Source organism: Aquarana catesbeiana, linkage group LG12 (assembly GCF_042186555.1).
Source record: "Aquarana catesbeiana isolate 2022-GZ linkage group LG12, ASM4218655v1, whole genome shotgun sequence".
NCBI classification, from domain to species: Eukaryota; Metazoa; Chordata; class Amphibia; order Anura; family Ranidae; genus Aquarana; species Aquarana catesbeiana.
Genome location: NC_133335.1, coordinates 158,627,063 through 158,646,624, shown reverse-complemented (window position 1 = coordinate 158,646,624; position 19,562 = coordinate 158,627,063). Strand labels below are relative to the sequence as shown.

At 43.3% G+C, this 19,562-nt stretch overlaps 1 protein-coding gene across 2 annotated transcripts in view; it reads right to left on the bottom strand.

Annotated features, from left to right (window-relative positions):
- Positions 1-14,227: 14,227 nt before the first annotated feature.
- Positions 14,228-19,562, bottom strand: part of ACLY (ATP citrate lyase) — a 149,591-nt gene continuing 144,256 nt past the window's right edge. For both annotated transcript variants that reach the window (XM_073606120.1, XM_073606121.1), the window contains 4 exons: positions 17,264-17,377; positions 15,745-15,827; positions 15,218-15,294; positions 14,228-14,655 (listed from right to left, as the gene is read on the bottom strand). In XM_073606120.1, coding sequence (XP_073462221.1) covers positions 14,561-14,655; positions 15,218-15,294; positions 15,745-15,827; positions 17,264-17,377 — 369 coding nt within the window. In that variant the 3' untranslated portion in view covers positions 14,228-14,560. The remainder of the gene's footprint in view (positions 14,656-15,217; positions 15,295-15,744; positions 15,828-17,263; positions 17,378-19,562) is intronic.

Here is a 19,562-nt window from a genome sequence, read left to right as displayed (position 1 = left end):
CGGGTGCACAGGGTCCCACTGAGAGCCCCCCCTCCGGGGAGATATCCCAGACCCATGTTGGCGCGCTTTCTGTACTTTAGAGATAAAGAGACTATACTGAGAAAAGCCCGCAGCCTACCTGAATTGTTGCATAACAATAATCAGATCTCCATTTTTCCTGATTTTTCTGCTGCCACGCAGAAACAAAGAGCAGCATTTCAGAGTGTGAAGCAGCGTTTCCGGGAACGAAACCTACCATACAGTATGCTCTACCCGGCTAAACTGAGGGTTGTACACAAGGGACAAACACAATTCTTCTTGTCACCGAAAGAGGCGAACAGATGGCTGGAATCCTTGGGACAAGGTTAGTGATTAGACATCAGTATCAGAAAGGGATATTACCCAGAATAACCCGGGATGCCTTACGGGCAGAAATGGCAGGCATAATTTTTGCATCATATACTCTGATCATCTACATTAGTAATCAACAAGTTTGATGGATGCCGGTTTATAAGATCCTGTGAAACTTAAGCTGAACAGGGACACTGTTATAAGATCTTCAAGCAACGCGGTCCAATGAGTGCTTGGTAAACTCACACATACCTACCCCTAAAGCTTCCTGTCTGGCTGGTACAGGCAGAATACCCCCCCTTTAGGAAGAATTTGTGATTTAATGTTTGGGGTAAAAGTCTGTGGGATGTTTGGGGCTGCAGGCAGGGTCGGGGGAAGGGAAGTTCAGATCACCAGAGATGGTTTTAAGGACGGTTATGTTTTTTGTTTTTTTTGTTGTTTTTTTTTGTTACTGTTGGGTATTTTCCAAGCTTAATTTTGCACGAGCATTGGATAAGATTGTGCTCTGACTGTAGTTCCTATCTATGTTCACAAACACTGTATTGGACAGTTAAATCTAAAAATGCTGTCAATATCTACTCTAAGGTTATGCTATATGATAGTATATATATATATGTTAACATGCTACCTCCGGGGGGAAGAACTGAAGGGTAATTATGTCAGCTGTTCACACCTGGAGGGATCTCTAGCATCGTCGCTTCCCTACAAGCTAAATACTATTGACGATATACTCCATATGTACCCTGATGCAGTCCCTTAATCTCCTTTCATGGAATGTGAGAGGGCTTAATTCTAAGATCAAGCGAGCCCTAGTATTTAAATATATTCTAAAATGAAAGGAATCGCATCTTGTAGGCTCTAAAACGTTGGCCCTTCACAGAGCTTTTATAAGTAGAGCATTTCACTCTACATACTCCAGCTACGCTAGGGGTCTATCTGTGCTGGTGTCTAAGTCACTCCTGTACACTACTAAGACGGTGAAACTGGACCCTATGAGTAGATATGTGGCCTTGGTATTGATCATTAATAATCAGGCCTACACCTTTGTAGCAGTATATATACCACCTCCATTTACAATAAAGGTGTGGGAGGCGATGATGGCGGAGGTGTTGCAGATGGCGGAGGGTCCTCTTATTTTGGCTGGTGATTTGAATGCAGTGTTGTCCCCGGACAAAGATAGACATGGGATGGCTACAGTGGGAGGATCCCCACTGGAAGCATGTGCAAAGCCTTATGATTTCGTGGAATCATGGAGGTGGAAACACCCCGACGCCAAGGAATATTCTTGTTTCTCCTCTACCTTTAATACCCTTTCTAGGATAGACCTATGTTTTGTGTCCAGGGAGTTGTTGCCGAGGGTGATGGATGCACAATATCTGCCGAGGGCCAACTCGGACCACTCCCCCATGCTTCTTACCATTAACATGGAGAAACCACGGGGGTATGTGGTGTGGAGGCTTACCCCCTTGTGGCTTAAGGAGGAGTGCTTCGAGAGGTCCACTGCAACGTCCATTAACAATTTTTGGATAGAAAATAAAAAAGAGGTCCCGCTCGGAACCACTTGGGATGCTTTCAAAGCCACACTCCGGGGTTCCATTTCAGGACTAATTAAACTATTCCAGTCAGACGGGGGTGGAAGGTCAGGGAGGCGGAGCAGGTAGCCACTGAGTCTGAGGTAGAATACATTAAAAATCCTAACTCTGACACAAATAGGATATGGAGGGAGAGTATAAGACAATTAGACCTGGTATTAATAGAAAAAATGCAGAAAAAACTACTTTACCAATCGCAGCGGATCTTTGAATTTGGAGATAAAAACAGCAGGCTAATGGCCTATTTGGCTCACTCACAACAAACCTCGACTTCTATTCCGCGTATACTTGACATGAATATGAATCTATGTACATCGCACGCAGATATAGCAGATGCCTTTTTGACATTTTATACGGAATTATATACCTCAAGGGTGGACTATGAGATGGAGGAGGTATGGGAATATCTGGCCCCAATACCCCTATTGGAGCTCACGGGAGAGGGGGCGGAGGAACTGGATAGTCCCTTTACGACTGAAGGGGTTATATCAGCTATTAGGTCCCTAAGCTAGTGGAAGTGTACGAAGATGCATATGATAGGGGTTTACAACCTGAGTCCATGAGAGAAGCATTGATAGTACTGATCCCCAAGCCGCACAAGGATCATGATTTATGCGAGTCATACAGACCAATATCTCTTATTAACGTCAACGCAAAAATTATAGCTAAACTTTTGGCAAAAAGACTGAATAGCGTTATCGCATCTATTATCCATCCTGATCAGACAGGATTCATTCCTGAAAGGTCAACTGCCATAAATCTGAGGCGTCTCTTCACTATAATCCAATCAAAGGGTCCTGCCCGGGATACTCGGGTGGTGGTGTCACTTGACAGTCATAAAGCGTTCGATTCCATAGAATGGCCTTACCTGATTGCGGTCCTTGAGCGGCTGGGCTTCGGCCAAAAATTCATAAATGGGTTGAACTCCTATATGCAGAGCCCCAGGCTAGATTAAGGGTTAATAACACCATTACGGAGCAATTTAACATAGCTAGGGGCACACGGCAGGGGTGCCCTTTGTCGCCCCTGCTGTTTGCCCTGGCAATAGAACCGCTAGCAGCTCTATTGAGAGCGGATTAGCTAATCAACGGCTGTAAGATTAATGAAAGGGAGGAGAAAACATCTTTATACGCAGATGATATGCTCCTATATTTGGAAGAGGCTGGGGGATCGCTGCACACAGCCCTAGCCAGAATCTCAGACTTTGGAAAAATATACTGGGTTTAAGGTGAACTGGAATAAATCAGTGATACTCCCCTTGGACTCTGCGTATGCTCCGGGGCTCCCCCCGGAGGTTCCATTGAAAATAGTCCACAAATTTAGATACTTGGGGGTCGAGATCCAGCTACCACTGAGTTCATATATATCTCATAATTTGATACCAGTATGGAAACGGCTAAAAGAAAGTACACAAACCTGGGCTAAGCTGCCTATCGGCCTCCTCGGGAGAATTAACATATTTAAAATGATTTACCTGCCCAGGTTTCTATACCTGCTCTGGCATACCCCGGTCTATATCCCTAAGAAATGGTTTGTAGATATAAATAAGACACTCTCCTCCTTCCTGTGGGGACCTAAGCCAGCTAGAATATCACTAGAGACACTTCACTTACCTATAAGGTCGGGAGGGCTGGCTCTGCCAAACTCACGTTGCTATTATCTTGCTGCCCAACTAACACATGTGCATTGGTGGGGCTTCCCGCAGATGAATATTGCCTCGGTGGCGACCCAGGCAGCTCAAGTGCATCCGTATGAAGCACTGATCAATGTACTTTATAGGAACGGTCCTTATCCGGAACAGGATGCTGATATTTTGAAACTGTCATACAAAATATTTCATTTATGTAATGCTAAAATGGGTGGGTCCAGCCTGGCGGAGTCTCCTAACGCTCCACTATGGCATAATCCTCAGCTTAAAAAAAAATAGCCAAGGTACCGGATGGGGCATGCTGGGCAGTATATGGGGTTAAATATGCCCATCAGCTGTTCAGGGATGGAATTTTTAGGTCCTTTACAGATTTGAAAATTGAATATGCCATTCCAAATACCTTCTTTTTCAGATACCTCCAGCTACGTCATGTTGCAATGGCTCAATATGGTGACAGATACATAAAAACGGGGAAAAAGATAGAAACAGCACAGTGAACAGCATGTGTGATAAACAATTTTATTAATTATTTTCTATGATGAAAATAGAATGCCTGTATATTAACAGTTATATAGTTTAAATATATGATAACAGTCTGTATTGTATTTCAATGATACTGTATGAAAAAGTGAATTGTGATATGGAAATGTAAAATCTTGTGAATCTCAAAAAAAAAAAATTTACCCTATAAAAAAAAAAACTGTGTGGGGGGGGTGCTTGTACTATGGAAAGGCAGAGACCTGTGTTCCTGCTTTGTAGGAACACAGGATCACAACCGTCCCTTCTCACAGGGTGCTCCCATAGAGACTGCCTCACAAGTGACAGAGACTGCTGTACATTTCACAAAGACTGCCCCAAAAGTGATAGAGACTGCCATACATTTTACAGAGACTGCCCAACAGGTCACAGAGACTGCTGTACATTTCAGAGACTGTCCCACAGGTCACAGAGACTGCTGTACATTTTACAGAGACTGTCCCACAGGTTACAGAGACTGCCCTGCCCTCATTGTCTAGGAGAAAGATGTACCAGTCCAGCAAGAGCTGAGGGGGAGGGGTTTCTGTATGCCGATACTCACCAAGGGTTCCCAGAGGCTCAGGCAGCTGAAATCTTAGTTCATGGATGGTCCAATATGGATATCCAATTCCAGTCTGATCACACAAGACACGGTAGATCTCCAATCTATAACATATTTAGTGGATGCCGCTTAGCCCGCCCGCGGGCCCGCATCTCAGCCGCGCTGACAGACACTCGCTGACAGGCTCAGAGGCAGAGAGAGCCTGTCAGCACTCATGGGGGAATTCTCCCCCTCCCTCTCCTCATTGAACTTTGCTGTGTGCAAATGGTGCTCACACAAGCAGCTGCCTGCCTTGCTTCATCCCCTGCTATCTCATTGATAAGGGGAGAGACAGCCAATTACTGGGGGGACTGCAGAAGCAGCAAGGAACTCTGGGACATGCAGTCCCCACCATAGGGGTACCCACTGTAATATCTAGGGGAAAACTACATACCCCAGCAGCCCACAGGATCAAGAGGAGGGATCTTACACCTAGAGGCTGCCTGGGAGAGGAAAGAGACCATGAGGCGCAGGGAAGACTGGATGCTGGGGAAGGGTGCTGAGTTGGTGCGACTGTTCCTGCTACAACTCCAAGGTCAGTGACAGACATCTCACCAGAGGGAGGACCCCAGGTGCATCTCCAGGCATCCCTGAAAGTGTGAGCCATTCCAGTGATTAGGCAGCCAGTCGGGCAACCTGCAGAACCTGTCCCAGGATATCTTCCCCTTTGGTCCTCCTGATGCTGTATTGGACAGAGGGCCCAATCTTCCCTAAGACAGAACACTGCATCTGTGTCGTTTCTCTGCCTAGCCTAATTAGGAGAACCTGTAAGGGGGGGAATTAGCGTGGCTGTATTATAGAGGGAAACACACTGTGTGGTATTGTAAATGAAGTAACTTTAATTGCCAGATAAGCAACAGTGGAAAATGATATTTACAAAAGTGGCGTAAACAGTTCTCTTGTTAGCAAATAAGGCACAGATTCACAGTCCATTCACCAAAGATACAGAATGCAGCTCAGTAAAATGGCACTGTAGTTATTATTCCTCTCTTCAGGAACATCAGTGGTATACAAGGCACATTTTGATTACTTGCCATAGGCTGCTGTCCATAAGAAGGTTCCACAGATGCAGCAGAGATGATTTAACAGGAAAATACATTGTCTTAGATGAGCTTGTATCGCAAGCACAGCAGCAGCGCTGATAGGCAGGACTCCTGAGGAACCCTGTTCTGTCCCTACAGGCTGGAACACTCTCCCTGAGTAAGGCCTAGCTTTTCCTCACAGGCAGTATACCTTGCCCTCACCATTCCACACACGTCTCCTCAAAATGGTGGCTGGGCCCTCTTTTATATGGAAGCTAACAGAAAATAGTGGACAAAATCTCGAGATAACTTGGTACCAATTAGAACATGAGGCTTCTCCAAGATGGCTGCTGGAGACAAATTGAGGGAAGTTACAGCCTCAACAGGATTTCCCAAAACAGCAGGAAAACACAAACACATTCTGAATATAATATGACATTTCTGCATTAGGAAGTAAGTATGATACAATTGTAGTCCGACTTCTCCTCTCAGCCAGCAAGACTGTCCAGTCAAAGTTAACTGTATGTGAGGAGGCTACCTACAAACCTGTGATACTCTTACATTCTGCTGAGCAGCGATAGTACCCGCCTTGCTTGTCTGGATACTGCCAGCACAATATGCATCACCCCTATCTACCAAGACATTTCTGAATACACCCTATTCACTTCACCAAAAATGGAATTAAGTGCACCAACAAAAGGCCAACTAAGGATATAAGGGCCCTATCTACACCCAGCACTCTAGTCACTATATGAGTGGGTTTAGGACTTAAGGGTTAATTCAGTGCACTAATTCAGATATTGTGTTTTTAAAGGGTCATTTGGGACTGTAGTGCTGAGGCGCAGAAGGGAGAGGTCTGACATGAAAAAAAAGAACATTCCTCTGCCCTCCTCCTGCCTGGACTCCTAGAGCCCAATTTAAGTAGAATTGGGAATTAATCTATTAAAGTGTTATAATTCCTACTGTAATTTGTCATTTTTGTGTGGTTGCCTCTGCTTTCGGGAGTTATTCGCTTTGTGGAGTCCCCTGAAAGCAAAGGGGTTATAATGTGGTGATGTGGTGGCTGGTATTGTTTATGTGTGTGGTGGGCAGGGTGGTCGTGTAGATGGTCTGCTCTTTTTGCTTTTCCTTTTGTTTATTATGGGTTGGGAATGCTCTGTGGGTGTGTGTCACATCAGATCTTCCGCTCCTTTGCCTTCACTGAGCATGCGCGGTCATCTGCTCTGGACTGCCTGGTTTGGCTGTGCACTGAAGAGGTAAGCAATGAAAAGATTTCCTTCCCCCTTTGTTTATACTCTTGTGTTTGTGCTGAAAATATCTATGGATACACCAAGTGAGTAGCATAGGAATGTCTCTATTGTTACAGATGGTTTGGTATATTAAGGCGGTTTAACACACGGAAAATAATAGATATCTGGTGCTACTTGAAGGCGGACATTATTTTAGGTGAGTGTTCATAAAAGTGATTGTTTGGCCATTAAAGTATGATGGATCAAAGTCCCCCCGTATGGGCAATAAACAGTTTAGTTTGGTATGTCATTATAATGCCCCGTACACGCGATCGGAAATTCCGCCAGCAAAAGTCCGATGTGAGCTTTTGGTCTGAAATTCCGACCGTGTGTATGCTCCATCGGACTTTTGCTCGCGGAATTTCCGCCAGCAAAAGATTGAGAGCAGGTTCTCAATTTTTCTGTCGGAAAAGGTTCCTATCAGAAATTCCGTTCATCTGTATGCAATTCCGCTGCGCAAAAAAACACGTATGCTCAGAATCATCGCTTTGTATGGAACTTCCCTTTTCTAGTGTCGTCGTACGTGTTGTACATCACTGCGTTCATGACGGTCAAAAGTTCAGAGAACTTTTGTGTGACCGTGTGTACGCAAGCCTAGCTTGAGCGTAATTCCGTCGGAAAAACCATCCAAGGTTTTTCCCGACGAAAATTCCGGTCGTGTGTACAGGGCATAAGGATAGCATGAATTTTGATGGGGTTTTGTGTGCCTTATATATTTATAGGCTGAAGACACTTGCTTCCATTATGTGACACGGCTTAGAGAAGTACCGTGATAAAATATTTTTTCTGACCCAGTTGGTTGTGGATTACTGCTATCGTATTGTAGGTAAGGAGAATGGAGATCTCTCAGCTAGCTGTTGGGTGCATATATAAAGCTATGGTGATTGGTTTATAATTGTGCCTTGATGGATGTTACAGGTTCCTCAGTATAACTACCATACCGACTTTTGGGAATACTAATCTTCAGGACCACCATTATCTTGCTTTTTCAGGAAAAAAATATCTTAAATTGGTAAGTTTAAACAAAGTACATCCTATATACTGTATTTAGCCGTCCCTCCTTTTTGTTCTAGTGTACATTACCTGTAGCTCAAACAGAACAACCCCAGTAACTGATAACTCCTCCAATACTAGATACAACTCTAGTGTACCCCTACTCACAACCGTTGTTTTGAGACATATTTTGCTGCATTGTGTGCTGCCGGCTCCTGCTCTGCTCTGGGAGATGCATGTAAATGACTCCTCTTGGGAGATGGGGTATAATTGATATATACTGTGTTGTATATTATATACTGTATTTATCGGCGTATAATACGCACCCCAAGTTTAGGAGGGAAGTTTAAGGAAAAAAACTTTTAGGAGAGAAGTTTAAAAAAAAAAAAAAACTTACATTTTAAATGCCCATCAAAGCAGCCTTGCACACTGTCCACCTGCAGCCTTCCACTGTCCATCTGCATCATGTTTTGGCTTTAAATTTAGTGCTGCCGCCATGATCTTCGGCTCCTCTCGCCGCTGACATAGACTGAGCCGAGTGTACTTGGCTCCGCTCGCAGTAACGCCCCCGTCCCGCCCCTTGGCCCGGCTCCTATGATGGACACAACACCGGTCCAATGGCGGGACGTAAAGGCTAGGAGGCGGGACTGCGAGCGGAGCCGAGTACACAGTACACTCATACCGGCTCGTTCAATGTCGGCGGCGCTCCACAGACAGCGGACATCGACATATAACACGCACCCACGATTTTCCCGATTTTAAGGGGCGTGTTATACGCGGATTAATACGGTAATTAATTACTGTGAATTTGGTTTAATAGATAGGTCTAGTTTCTTTGTGGTCAAGGAATTGAGGTCCTGAGGAAGCTGTTTGTGAAACGCGTCAACCTCCTGGCCAGCTTTACAAAGAAACAATATGGAGTATATATGTACTAGCTTATCCAACAATCATATGATGTTTTTTAAGAGCATAAGCTCTATATTTTTTTTTTATGTGCAATTGTTTTTGTAATAAAATGCCTTTTATGTGAACCTAATGTGGTTTAGTCCTTCTCTGGTACCGTTAAAGTCTGTAAGCTCTGGCTGTTTGTTTTTCGCTTTGAATTCAATGTATTATTAATACGATTCCTGTTTCTATCTAAGAGTTCCAGTGGCCATGCCTGCTCTTTCATTTTCTGTTCCCAACACTGGTGGACATGTGACTCCCCTGGTATGGGCGGCTCTCTCCTTGGAAGACCTCCCCACACTTGTATCGTCACTGTTTTGGGCCTTCCACCCATTTGATACATACGATGCGTACTTGCGTGTCAGCGTGGGTTCACACACACGCAGTGCGGGAAGCCAGACCTCGTGGCCACACGCCACGAGGCCGGCGTGTGGCGTCTTCCATGTTGGGGAGCTCATAAGCAGGCTTTTACCCGCCGGTGAGCATTGCGGATCCCGGTTCTCCAAGGGGGGACGCCCAGCTGAGCCATCCACTAGGTATTTATTTAGTCACCAATTTTGGCTGTCCTTTGTCATCAGACACTGTACAGCGCAATGTCATTTACTGATAAACCCTATGCTTGCTCTATACCCTTAGACCTGACTGGCTGGACTAGTACCTGTGTGGACACGCAGAGCAGGGATTGCAAACAATTTGCTTTGATGCTATACATCTCTACAACTTATCCTCCCCTGCCCTATGGGAGATTTGCGGGATCCTGTGGTGATTGAAGTATGCCCCTGGCCTTGGACTCATTGGTAAGCAACTGTACTCAGGTCTTTGCTGTATCCATTACACATACAGTACGCTTTGATACATTCCTAATGTAAATGTATTTCAGTTATGGTTATCCTTTGTATAGGTTTTCATCTATGTAATTTACCTTATAGATTTATCCTCCTAACGAAGCGGTCCTTTGATCGCGAAATTAGTAGAGGATTATATAATCTGTCAGAATTAGCCATAACCAGCAATTCATCTTGGAAGTCTACAAATATATGTATACTGTATTGACTTTTCTTTTATGTTCTGATTTTTGTAATTATATGTGCTTTTTATATGTAATAAATAAGAGTTTTATTCAGTTTATTATCACTCATTGGTACGGAGATAGTCCATTTTTTTTTGTGGTTGTAGGAAGACAGCTCCTTCTTGCATACAATTTTTTTTTTATTCTGCCTATGTATTAGGTTTCAACTTTGAGGTAAACTCACAATATTTTCACTGTCTCCATTTATGGGGAATTATGGGTTCCAGCCATCCATGCTGCCTGACACATTTGTTCCTCAGGCAATTCCTGCATTAGAGGAGCATCTCCGATCTCCGTTCCACCTGGGTGCAGGTGCAAAAGTTCTTGTGACACGCCAGTGAAAGGTACAGACCCCATGCCGATGCCTACCTGCACCTTCCTATCAAGTTGGGGAGGGGGTCTGGCTGTCTTCTCATAACCTCCGATTCCGTGTTCCCTCACAAGCTGGCACCGGGGTATATTGGGCCTTTCCGCATTTTTTCCGTAAGATCAACCCAGTGGCTTACGCATTAGACCTTCCTTCCAACATGCGTATTTCTAATGTATTCCATGTTTCCTTTGGTATGCAACAGCTTTACCACCTCGGTACCACGTCCTCGCCTGGTTCAGGTTGACAACCATGAGGAATATCAAAATATGTCCTAAACAGGGGGGGGGGGGGGCTACCAAGAAAGGATGGGGCTCACTGAAGAGCAATACACAGTGTGAGTCAGTGTGAGTTATTTTTAAATATGATGTATAAAGTAATCATGATTACAATCCATTTAAGGGAATGTTCTTTGCATTTGGGGTCTAACATGGGATAACTGTATGCATTACCATTATCAGAACCTTAGCACCTTACTGGTTCCGGATACCCCATTTAATCTCCGACTATTCATTATCCGAAAGGCCTCTCATTTAGAGCAGGAACCCAGAAGAATAAGAGAGGAATAGCCTCTTTGATAAGCAGCAACCAATAAGCAAATGCTAATCTGGTCACTATACAGATTGGGTGTAGCACCTTTAAAATCTTCTGCTAGGTGGGCGTGTATGAGGAATGGACATCAAGAAGAAGGAGCCCTTGCACGCCACCTGTACGTCCAAATGAAGCTACACATCTCTGTGATGTGAAACGCGTTGACGTCAGTTCCGTCCAGACCCCACGTCACGACCTCATCCCCCACAGGGGCTTGCGGGTCCACACATCGAGGGATGGAACATGACTGGTAGGTCAGGGCCACTACAAGGGAGGAATCATAGGTACACATCCATGGACTTCCATCTGCCCACCAATACAGTGCTCTTTTGAGTAACACTATCTCGATGTTACAAGCATCCAGTGGAAGCAGAACATAGCGTGGCGTGCACCACCCTGGAAGCATCTGATGGTATTTGCCCATGACCTGGAAGTGGTAATGTACTAGGTTACCTTCATTGTCTGTTTACCACTAGCATGGTTATCTACAGTGCCTAATACTGACTTAACATCTCCCAACCAAGATATATGTACAGTTCTTCCCTGTGCCCCCCCACGCCCCTCTGTTGGCTCGAGCCCCCCCCCGGGGGATTGATGTTAGCCTAGCGGCTATATTCAGCAATCGCTGGACATCTCCCATTGATGGACGGCTGGGCAGACATCAATTACCTTGGCATCCAGACACCGTTTGTCATTTGTTATATGTTGTTTTGTCCCCCCAGTCTGTGGTTGCTTCGACTGACCTCTTGAGGCCAGCCGACAATCTGTACCAAGGGTAGTATAGCATTTGGTTTATACTCTTTTATCCACGTTTTATTTTTGTACCACATCAGTACATTTTTGATATAGGGCTGAAACAACTAATCGATTAATCGACAACTAATAGATTATGAAATTAATCGATTACTATTTTCATAATCAATTAATCGGCCAGTAACACAATGGGGTTAAAAAAATAAAATGAGCCCTTTATAGTACAAAAAGAGCAAATAATCGCTACTGTAAATATTACTTTCACCGTTCTACAGTAAAAAAATTAACCCCTTACAGTAGCGATTATTTGCTTTTTTTTGTACTATAAAGGGCTCATTTTAGTATCTTTTAATCCCATTATGTTACTAAACGTCTTAGACCTGGTTCACATCTATGTGTTTTTTGGTGCGTTTTGCAGAAACACACTACAGTTCATTTAACATGGTTTCCTATGGGACACGTTCACATCTATGCTTTTTTTCAGCGTATTTGGAAAGGGTCAAGGACTTTTTTTTTTTTTAACGCACAACGGTGCTTTTTAGGTGCAATATACTTCAATGGAGAAGCTGCAGAAAAGCATGTAATGCTTTTTTGCAGCAATTTGTATTTTTTAATCTGCCCAACAACAAATTGGCCAAAAAACAGTATTTCTCTTCTAATAGTGTATACAGTATATCTCCTCTAATAGTGTATATACAGTATATCTCCTCTAATATATACAATATACCTCCTCTAATAGTATATCTCCTCTAATAGTATATACAGTATATTTCTTCTGTCTGTTATTCTCAGAGTGGATTCAATATTTCGCTCCCTAACCATGTAGTTGGTTGTTTATATTTACCACCGCATAGAGATATTTAAGAATAAATTGCCTTTTTTTTGTAAACTTTACATATTAACTAAATTATACACCACACTTTTTTTTAAGGTTATAAACCGATTAATCGAAACAATAAATCGGCCAACTAATCGATTATGAAAATAATCGTTAGTTGCAGCCCTATTTTGATAATTGACTCACACTGTATATTGCTCTTCAGTGAGCCCCATCTTTTCTTGGTTCCCCCCCCCCCCCCCCCCCCCGCGGTTTGGGACATATTTTGATATTGCAGTTTTTCAGGGGCTGAAGAACAATCACGACCTTTCAGGTACGTAAAATATATATACATGTTAAATCAGGCCTTTTTTGTCCATATTTGTTATGCTGACAACCATGAATATGAGGTACAATCTATCATTGACTCCCGTAAGTTTCTTGGGCGCATACAGTACCTTATTCACTAGAGAGGTTACGGTCCAAGAGAACGCTTGTGGGTCTCATCCTCGCAGGTACCTGCTTCTGCCCTCCTCCCTGCTTTCCATAGATGTTTTCCTCTCAAGCCTGGTGCCCCTCTGAGGAGGAGGAGTCATTGAGGAGGGGTTACTGTCAGGGCTGGGCTTCTAGCAGCTCTCTTCTCAGTGCTCAATGCTGTTCAGCTATCAATTACCAGCCACTCATTGTTTCCACAGTGACTCATCTGGTTACCATTACCTGCCTCATCAGTCCAGCCCACAGCCAGCCCCTTCTGGCTATTTAAGCTGCCTTGTTCATTCCTTTGGTATCTTCGCCTTGGTCAACATATCCCGAGTGTCTCTGCTGAGTTCTGTTAAAGACTTTACCCAGCTGACGTCCCTTCTGGTTTCTGATCTTTGCTTCCAACTAGGCTGATCCCTGGCTTTCTGATTACCCGTTTTGGCTTCCGAACCCTGGCTTATGTTATGACTACGTTCCTGATCTGTCTATTTTTATGATTACATTAAAGGTGTGATTTTTACTGCATTTTTCATCTCAGTCTGATTCATGGTTCCTGACACTGATGACCCTTGGGTCATACTCTTCCACCCAAGAACCCATCAAATCTTATAAACATTATCCCTCATTTACTTAATGCTGCCAAGGCCCTATGCCCCCTATGTTGGAAGAAGCAACGCCTTTGACCATATCTGTGCAATGGAAGACCTCACTTTTGAATTACGGACATTCAGTCCTCCTTCACTAAAATATAGGCATGTTGGCTGACATTCAAATCCACCACTTGCTATGCAGAGATCATGTCCTCTGAATAGGGCTGTCTCTGATTCTTATAGTGCAATGCTGATGTGGTCATTATTTGTAAACTAGTATCCTTTAATAGCCACCTACTTTCTTGTATTATTCATAGTTGGTATATACATTGGACTGGGATCTCATCAATTGACAAGACACCTTACTATCTCCTCTCTACTTTCTTCTGCTTTATCTTTCCTCTTCTTCCCATTACCTCCACCCACTCTCTACCCCTCTGTTCTATGAACTATCATAGGGTGAAAACACCTGAGATGACTGTAATAACCTGTCATGACTAGCAACTTCCCTGTTGTTATAATACTACTCCGACGGAATGTTTGTCTCCTTACTGTTTTGTACTAGTCAATAAAAACTTAAAAAAAAAAAAAAAAAACTAAGTTAAATAAATGAAGATAACACTGTAAGCATTGCCGTTTCCGTTTAATAAATACAGCTGTCAATACAATTTACTTTGATGTAAATATCTACACATATTAAAAAAAGATGAATCATATTAACCTGGAATCTGGGGTAATGAAAGATTTAAAAAAACAAACAAACAAACATGAAGAGAAATAAACAGGAAAAAAACCAAAAAAAAAAAACTACGGACCATGACCTTAAGACATTAAAGAGCAGTGTATACTATAGCCTGGATTTGCATTGCTATGATCGCCTGCCTGCACACCAGAAAGTGTCCAAATAGTGTGCCAACCACTTATTAAGTATTCTAGGTGGAGTGTTCTTCAAAATTTTTACATAGTCATGTGCTCAGGTAGCACATAGGAGATATCATCCCAAGGATGCCGGTACAATCCTTGCTTCAGCCTCTTTTGGTCCAAATAATGCCCTGTAAATGAAAACTCATTACTAAAGAATTCATAAAGCCATAAAAATTCATAGGTTTTAAATATAAAACAGAAGTGGATTTAATTCACCTCCAGCCAAAGTTTTTTTTATTACAATGCATGTAATACAATGCATGTTGTTTTATCTACAATGCATGCTCCTTACACTTGTGGTCATTGGGAAAAATTCCCCAATACAGATAGCTATAAAAATCAAAGGTGTCAGTGGGATCTTATCTAAGTGGCAGAAATTGCTCATTGATCAAGGAACCTCCAGCAACCTCTGGAGGAACCCTCCTTGAGAAACCCTGTTCTACAGGCATCACAGGGAGTGTGGGGAAATCTCCCCAATGGGGGTCACAGATAAATAAAAACCCGACTAGGGATTAAAAATAAAAGGTTTAAACGTTTTATGCAATGTTTCATATTGAACAGAAGGAAAAGATATTTTGTTAGGTATAAATTAAATTTTGCATATGAATATTTAGTATTTTCTTCCTCTAGCTTGTAGGTTACCTATATTTTGACATATCTCAAGATGAGGATGGGTAGCCTCTTACTTACCGATAAATCCCATGCTCCTGCCCAGTACGAATATCCCATTCAGGGCTCCAATTTCTATATATTCATCAGCTTCCTCTCTAATTAGACAAAACAAATGAGTCTGTAATATTTTGCATAGATATATCGAGGACAAGTTGAATCACTCAAAAATGTACAGTATTTGTATTCAATCAGCTTAGCTCCGTTATTTTGTAAAAGCTGTGATAGACCAACAACTGAGGTAACGGATCTCCTGGTAGCCAGCATAGCCATCAGGACTTTAACACCGGGATCCTGGTTTCAACTCTCAACAGTTTTGATTTTTGCCATTAAATTGTATTGAGCAATTTGGTCTTTTCTGTGACCAAACGTAAACGGTCTGCAAGCTGCCCTGTGTATGACCACCAGTAAATTTAAGTGTGTGTAAATACTCATCAGTATGTGAGCACTAAAAATGTATAAAATGCATTAAAACCAATATTAAAACTATTTTAGTCATCAAACATGAGGTTAGGTCTTGCCTTCTTTAGGTTTTCAAAATATCTTACCTAGTGAAAGAGCCACAGTTCCTTAGTAGATCAACAAATGCAACACCGATAAGACCATCAACATTGAGGATGAGATTTGGTTTCTGAAGGGAATAAATAGCACAGAATTTGCAGATCAACAAAAGACAAACAGTAAAAATAAATGAACTGTTGCTACTATTCAGCAAACCCCGCAACTGTACTAAAATCAGAGTTTGAACCTTTAACAGAAGAGTTTTGGCCAAAGATTCTTTGGTCATACTTATCCTTTAGAACAAAGTGCACTCGTCACCCAGATTCAGCTAAAAGCGGGTTAAAGAAGTATAGCTAAAGATTTTTTGGGCTACATTTCTCCTATGGATCACAGGAGTACAGTTTGCTGTCGGATGAGGTCAATGAGCCAGCCCCTTCCACCCTCTCCCACAGCTCAATGCTCCAGTGAGCACTGGAGGGGAGAGCAGAGAGCTGCTGACTGACAGTCACAGCTCTCTGCTCAGAGTGGAGGGGGAAAACTGAGCAATCAGTGGTGTTTGATTGCTCAGTTCTCACTACAGAGCTAGCAGGGAACAGATACAGTATCAGATTGATGCTGCATCCACCTAGGGGAGTATATTGTTTTTTTTTTTTTTTTTTTTAAAGCCATACCTCTTTCAATTCTGTTGTTGGCTGATGTCACAAAGCTGGTTAAAGCTCCTCAATAATGTTGTGATCCGCCCAGATGCCTGACCGGCAGATGGCCCAGCCTCTCAGCATGCCGCTAAGAGGCTGAGCCAGACGTTCCCACCCTCTCCACAGTCCAGGACTCCAGTGAGCGCTGGAGGGGCAGAGTAAAGGGCTGTGACTGACAGTCACTGGCTTCCTGCTCAATAAAGACTGACAATTGAGCAATCAGCAATCTTTGATCGCTCAGTTCTCAGTGTAGAGCCGGCAGGGGACAGCTGCTGCTTCAGATTGATGCTAAAGCCATCTAGGCGAGTATGTATGTTTTTTTTTTAACCATTCCCTATGATGGGAAGGTACAAAATTTGATGCACATCACTTAACACATGCACACTATATTACCAAAAGTATTGGGACACCTTCCTTTACATGCACATGAACTTTAATGGCATACCAGTCTAGTCCATAGGGTTCAATATTGAGTTGGCCCACCCTTTGCAGCTATAACAACTTCAATTCTTCTGGAAAGAGCCCTCAAAAGTTTTGGAACGCCTGCCTTGCACACACGTGAACTTTAATGGCATCCCATTCTTAGTCCATAGGGTTCAATATTGAGTTGGCCCACCCTTTGCAGCTATAACAGATTCAACTATCCTGGAAAGGCTGTCAACAAGGTTAAGGAGTGTGTCTATGGTAATGTTTGCATTCCCATAGGGGTTTGTATAAATGAGAATCTGAGTTTGTGCTTTGATTTTCCTCTATACAGGACAAAGCAATTCCATTGCATAAAGATCTCAGATGGATTTCAGATTACCTTGTACATTTGCCCTTAGGCATGAGCAGTTTTTTTGTCAGAGCGTGTTGGCTAAGAATAGCTTACCTTTGAAGTGGTGATTTTTTCCACTTCCAGGGCATAGTCTAGCAGAGGAGTAGCTGGGAAGTGCTGCTTTACATAGTCTTTCAAGATCTGGACTCTCATGTCTGGGTTGTTGATCTGAAAGTTATTTAAAAAAAACAAACATATATAAACGATCTCTCATTAGATTAAGGTAATTTGGAAAAAATAAGATTAAATACACAGAAAGACCTTATAAGAGATTAATATTTCAGGAAGCCATACACTTAACAATACTTGGCACAGAAAGGCCATTTAGTTCTTGTCCTGTGTATAACCTTCCAGGATGTGACAGAAGATGTAGTGAAGATGCGGTGCACATATGGTTACTTCTAACCTTAACCATATGATATGGCTGTCTGGTACCCATGGTAAAAGTTTCAGGGCCCACTCACATTTAACAGGCATTATGTAAACTGCAGTACAGTGTCACCCTTTTAAATTACACCCCAACATACCATTACACTAACAGTGCACCATAATGCGTATGCTGTGAATATATACCATGCGTTGTGAGGTAAGGCTTTACAAAAAATAAATAAAAAAACGGGTTATGTGTTCATACCTTAATGCTGAACTCCTGTCAGTATAAAAACAAAAATCACCTTTCCCCAACCCACTGCAAGGGTTAATTTCTGAACTACAGGGTAATGAATAAAGTGAAATACTTACCGCAGGCTTCCTCCCACCTGTACAACCCGGTCACCCAAAGCCTCTTCCCCTTTGCTGCTCGAGTGGTCGCAGCTCCCTGACTGACATCACATACAATGCAGGACCAGCAGTCCTGCATTGTATGTGAAGATGTTAAAAGAGGAAGTGCCAATTTTTTTTTTTTTTTATAAATCCCTGCAAAGTAAAGGCATAATGTGCTAGCACATTTTGAAATACTTACCTTAGAACGAAGTCGTGCACCGCTCCACTGTGAGCTCTGACAGATGCTTCCATCTTCACCCAGTCTTCCTTCCGGGTTCGTGTCCTCCGGCCATCTGATTGGCCGCGCCGCAATGATGTCACTCCCATGCATGGGAGTCACGGACTGCAGCACAGAGCCCTGAAGGGACGGCATGGGTATACCATTCCTTCAAAGCGCATGGTGCCGGTGACATCACTAGCTGAATGCAGTGTGAATATGCACCTTCACAGTTTAGGAGATATTCATAGTACTTATAGGTAAGCCTTATTATAGGCTTACCTGTAGGTACAAGCCTACAGAGTGGATTTACATCCACTTAAAGCGGAAGTAAACTGATCCATTTAACAGTTTCAAAAGCAGTTACAATTCCGGAATGTGCCATTGGTAACTGTCCCATTGGTTGCGCTCTCACCCAAACTGGTGTCATAACTAATCACATGTGCAGCATTATGGCAGATTAAACAGAGGCCAAGATGGCAGCTTCCTTGGCTGAAAATGATAGGAGGATTTACTTCCACTTTAAGGACCCATCCACATAACAGTAACATCAGAAAATGGAAAAGAATGCCGCCAGGAGCAAAGAATTAAATATCTCACTTTATTCGTTACCACATAGAAGAAGCATGCAATTAACTCTTTCAGTGGCTTTAAGGTGTGCTGCCAGTCACTAAAAATAAAATGACCTGAGGCGCGGCCTGGCATCGGAGCGAGATGGCAGCCTAAAAGGAGAGCTCCGTCGTCCAGACCTCTAGACTGGCGTATAATCAGCAGGAATTCCTCAGCATTAAGATACCAGGATGACCGGGAGAAGCCAATCAACATCCCGGTCTCAGCTGGACTCGTCAACCCAGCAGAGCAGGAACATACTGGCGATGTTCCACACGCAACAAGTGGACTCACAGGCCGCGTCTCAGGCCTCGGATGGCAGCACATTGAGTCACACGGCCTCATCTGCTGTCCCAGACATCCCGTTGCAAGGTATGGGCACATTGAACCCCTCTCCCCATCCTATGCTTAGTTGATCTGCAACAAGTGGCCATGGACATTAAGAGCTCCCTGTTTGCCGCAATATCTGACTTGAAAAGTGAAATCAGGGCAGTAGCTACCCGGATGGAACAGGTAGAGTCGGCCCCATGACACACGGGGCGGCCATCCAGCAAGTTCAAAAAGCCTCAACCTCTCAAGCCCAGCACCTTATGGAAATGCACAGGCACTTGGAGGATCTGGATAATAGGGGCCGCAGGCGCAATTTACGTATAAGAGGGATACCAGAGTCGGTGGATGGGCCCCAATTACAAGCTACTGTATGGGCAATCTTTAACACGCTATTGGGCAGACAACCTGATGCCCCTGTCGAAATGGAGAGATGCC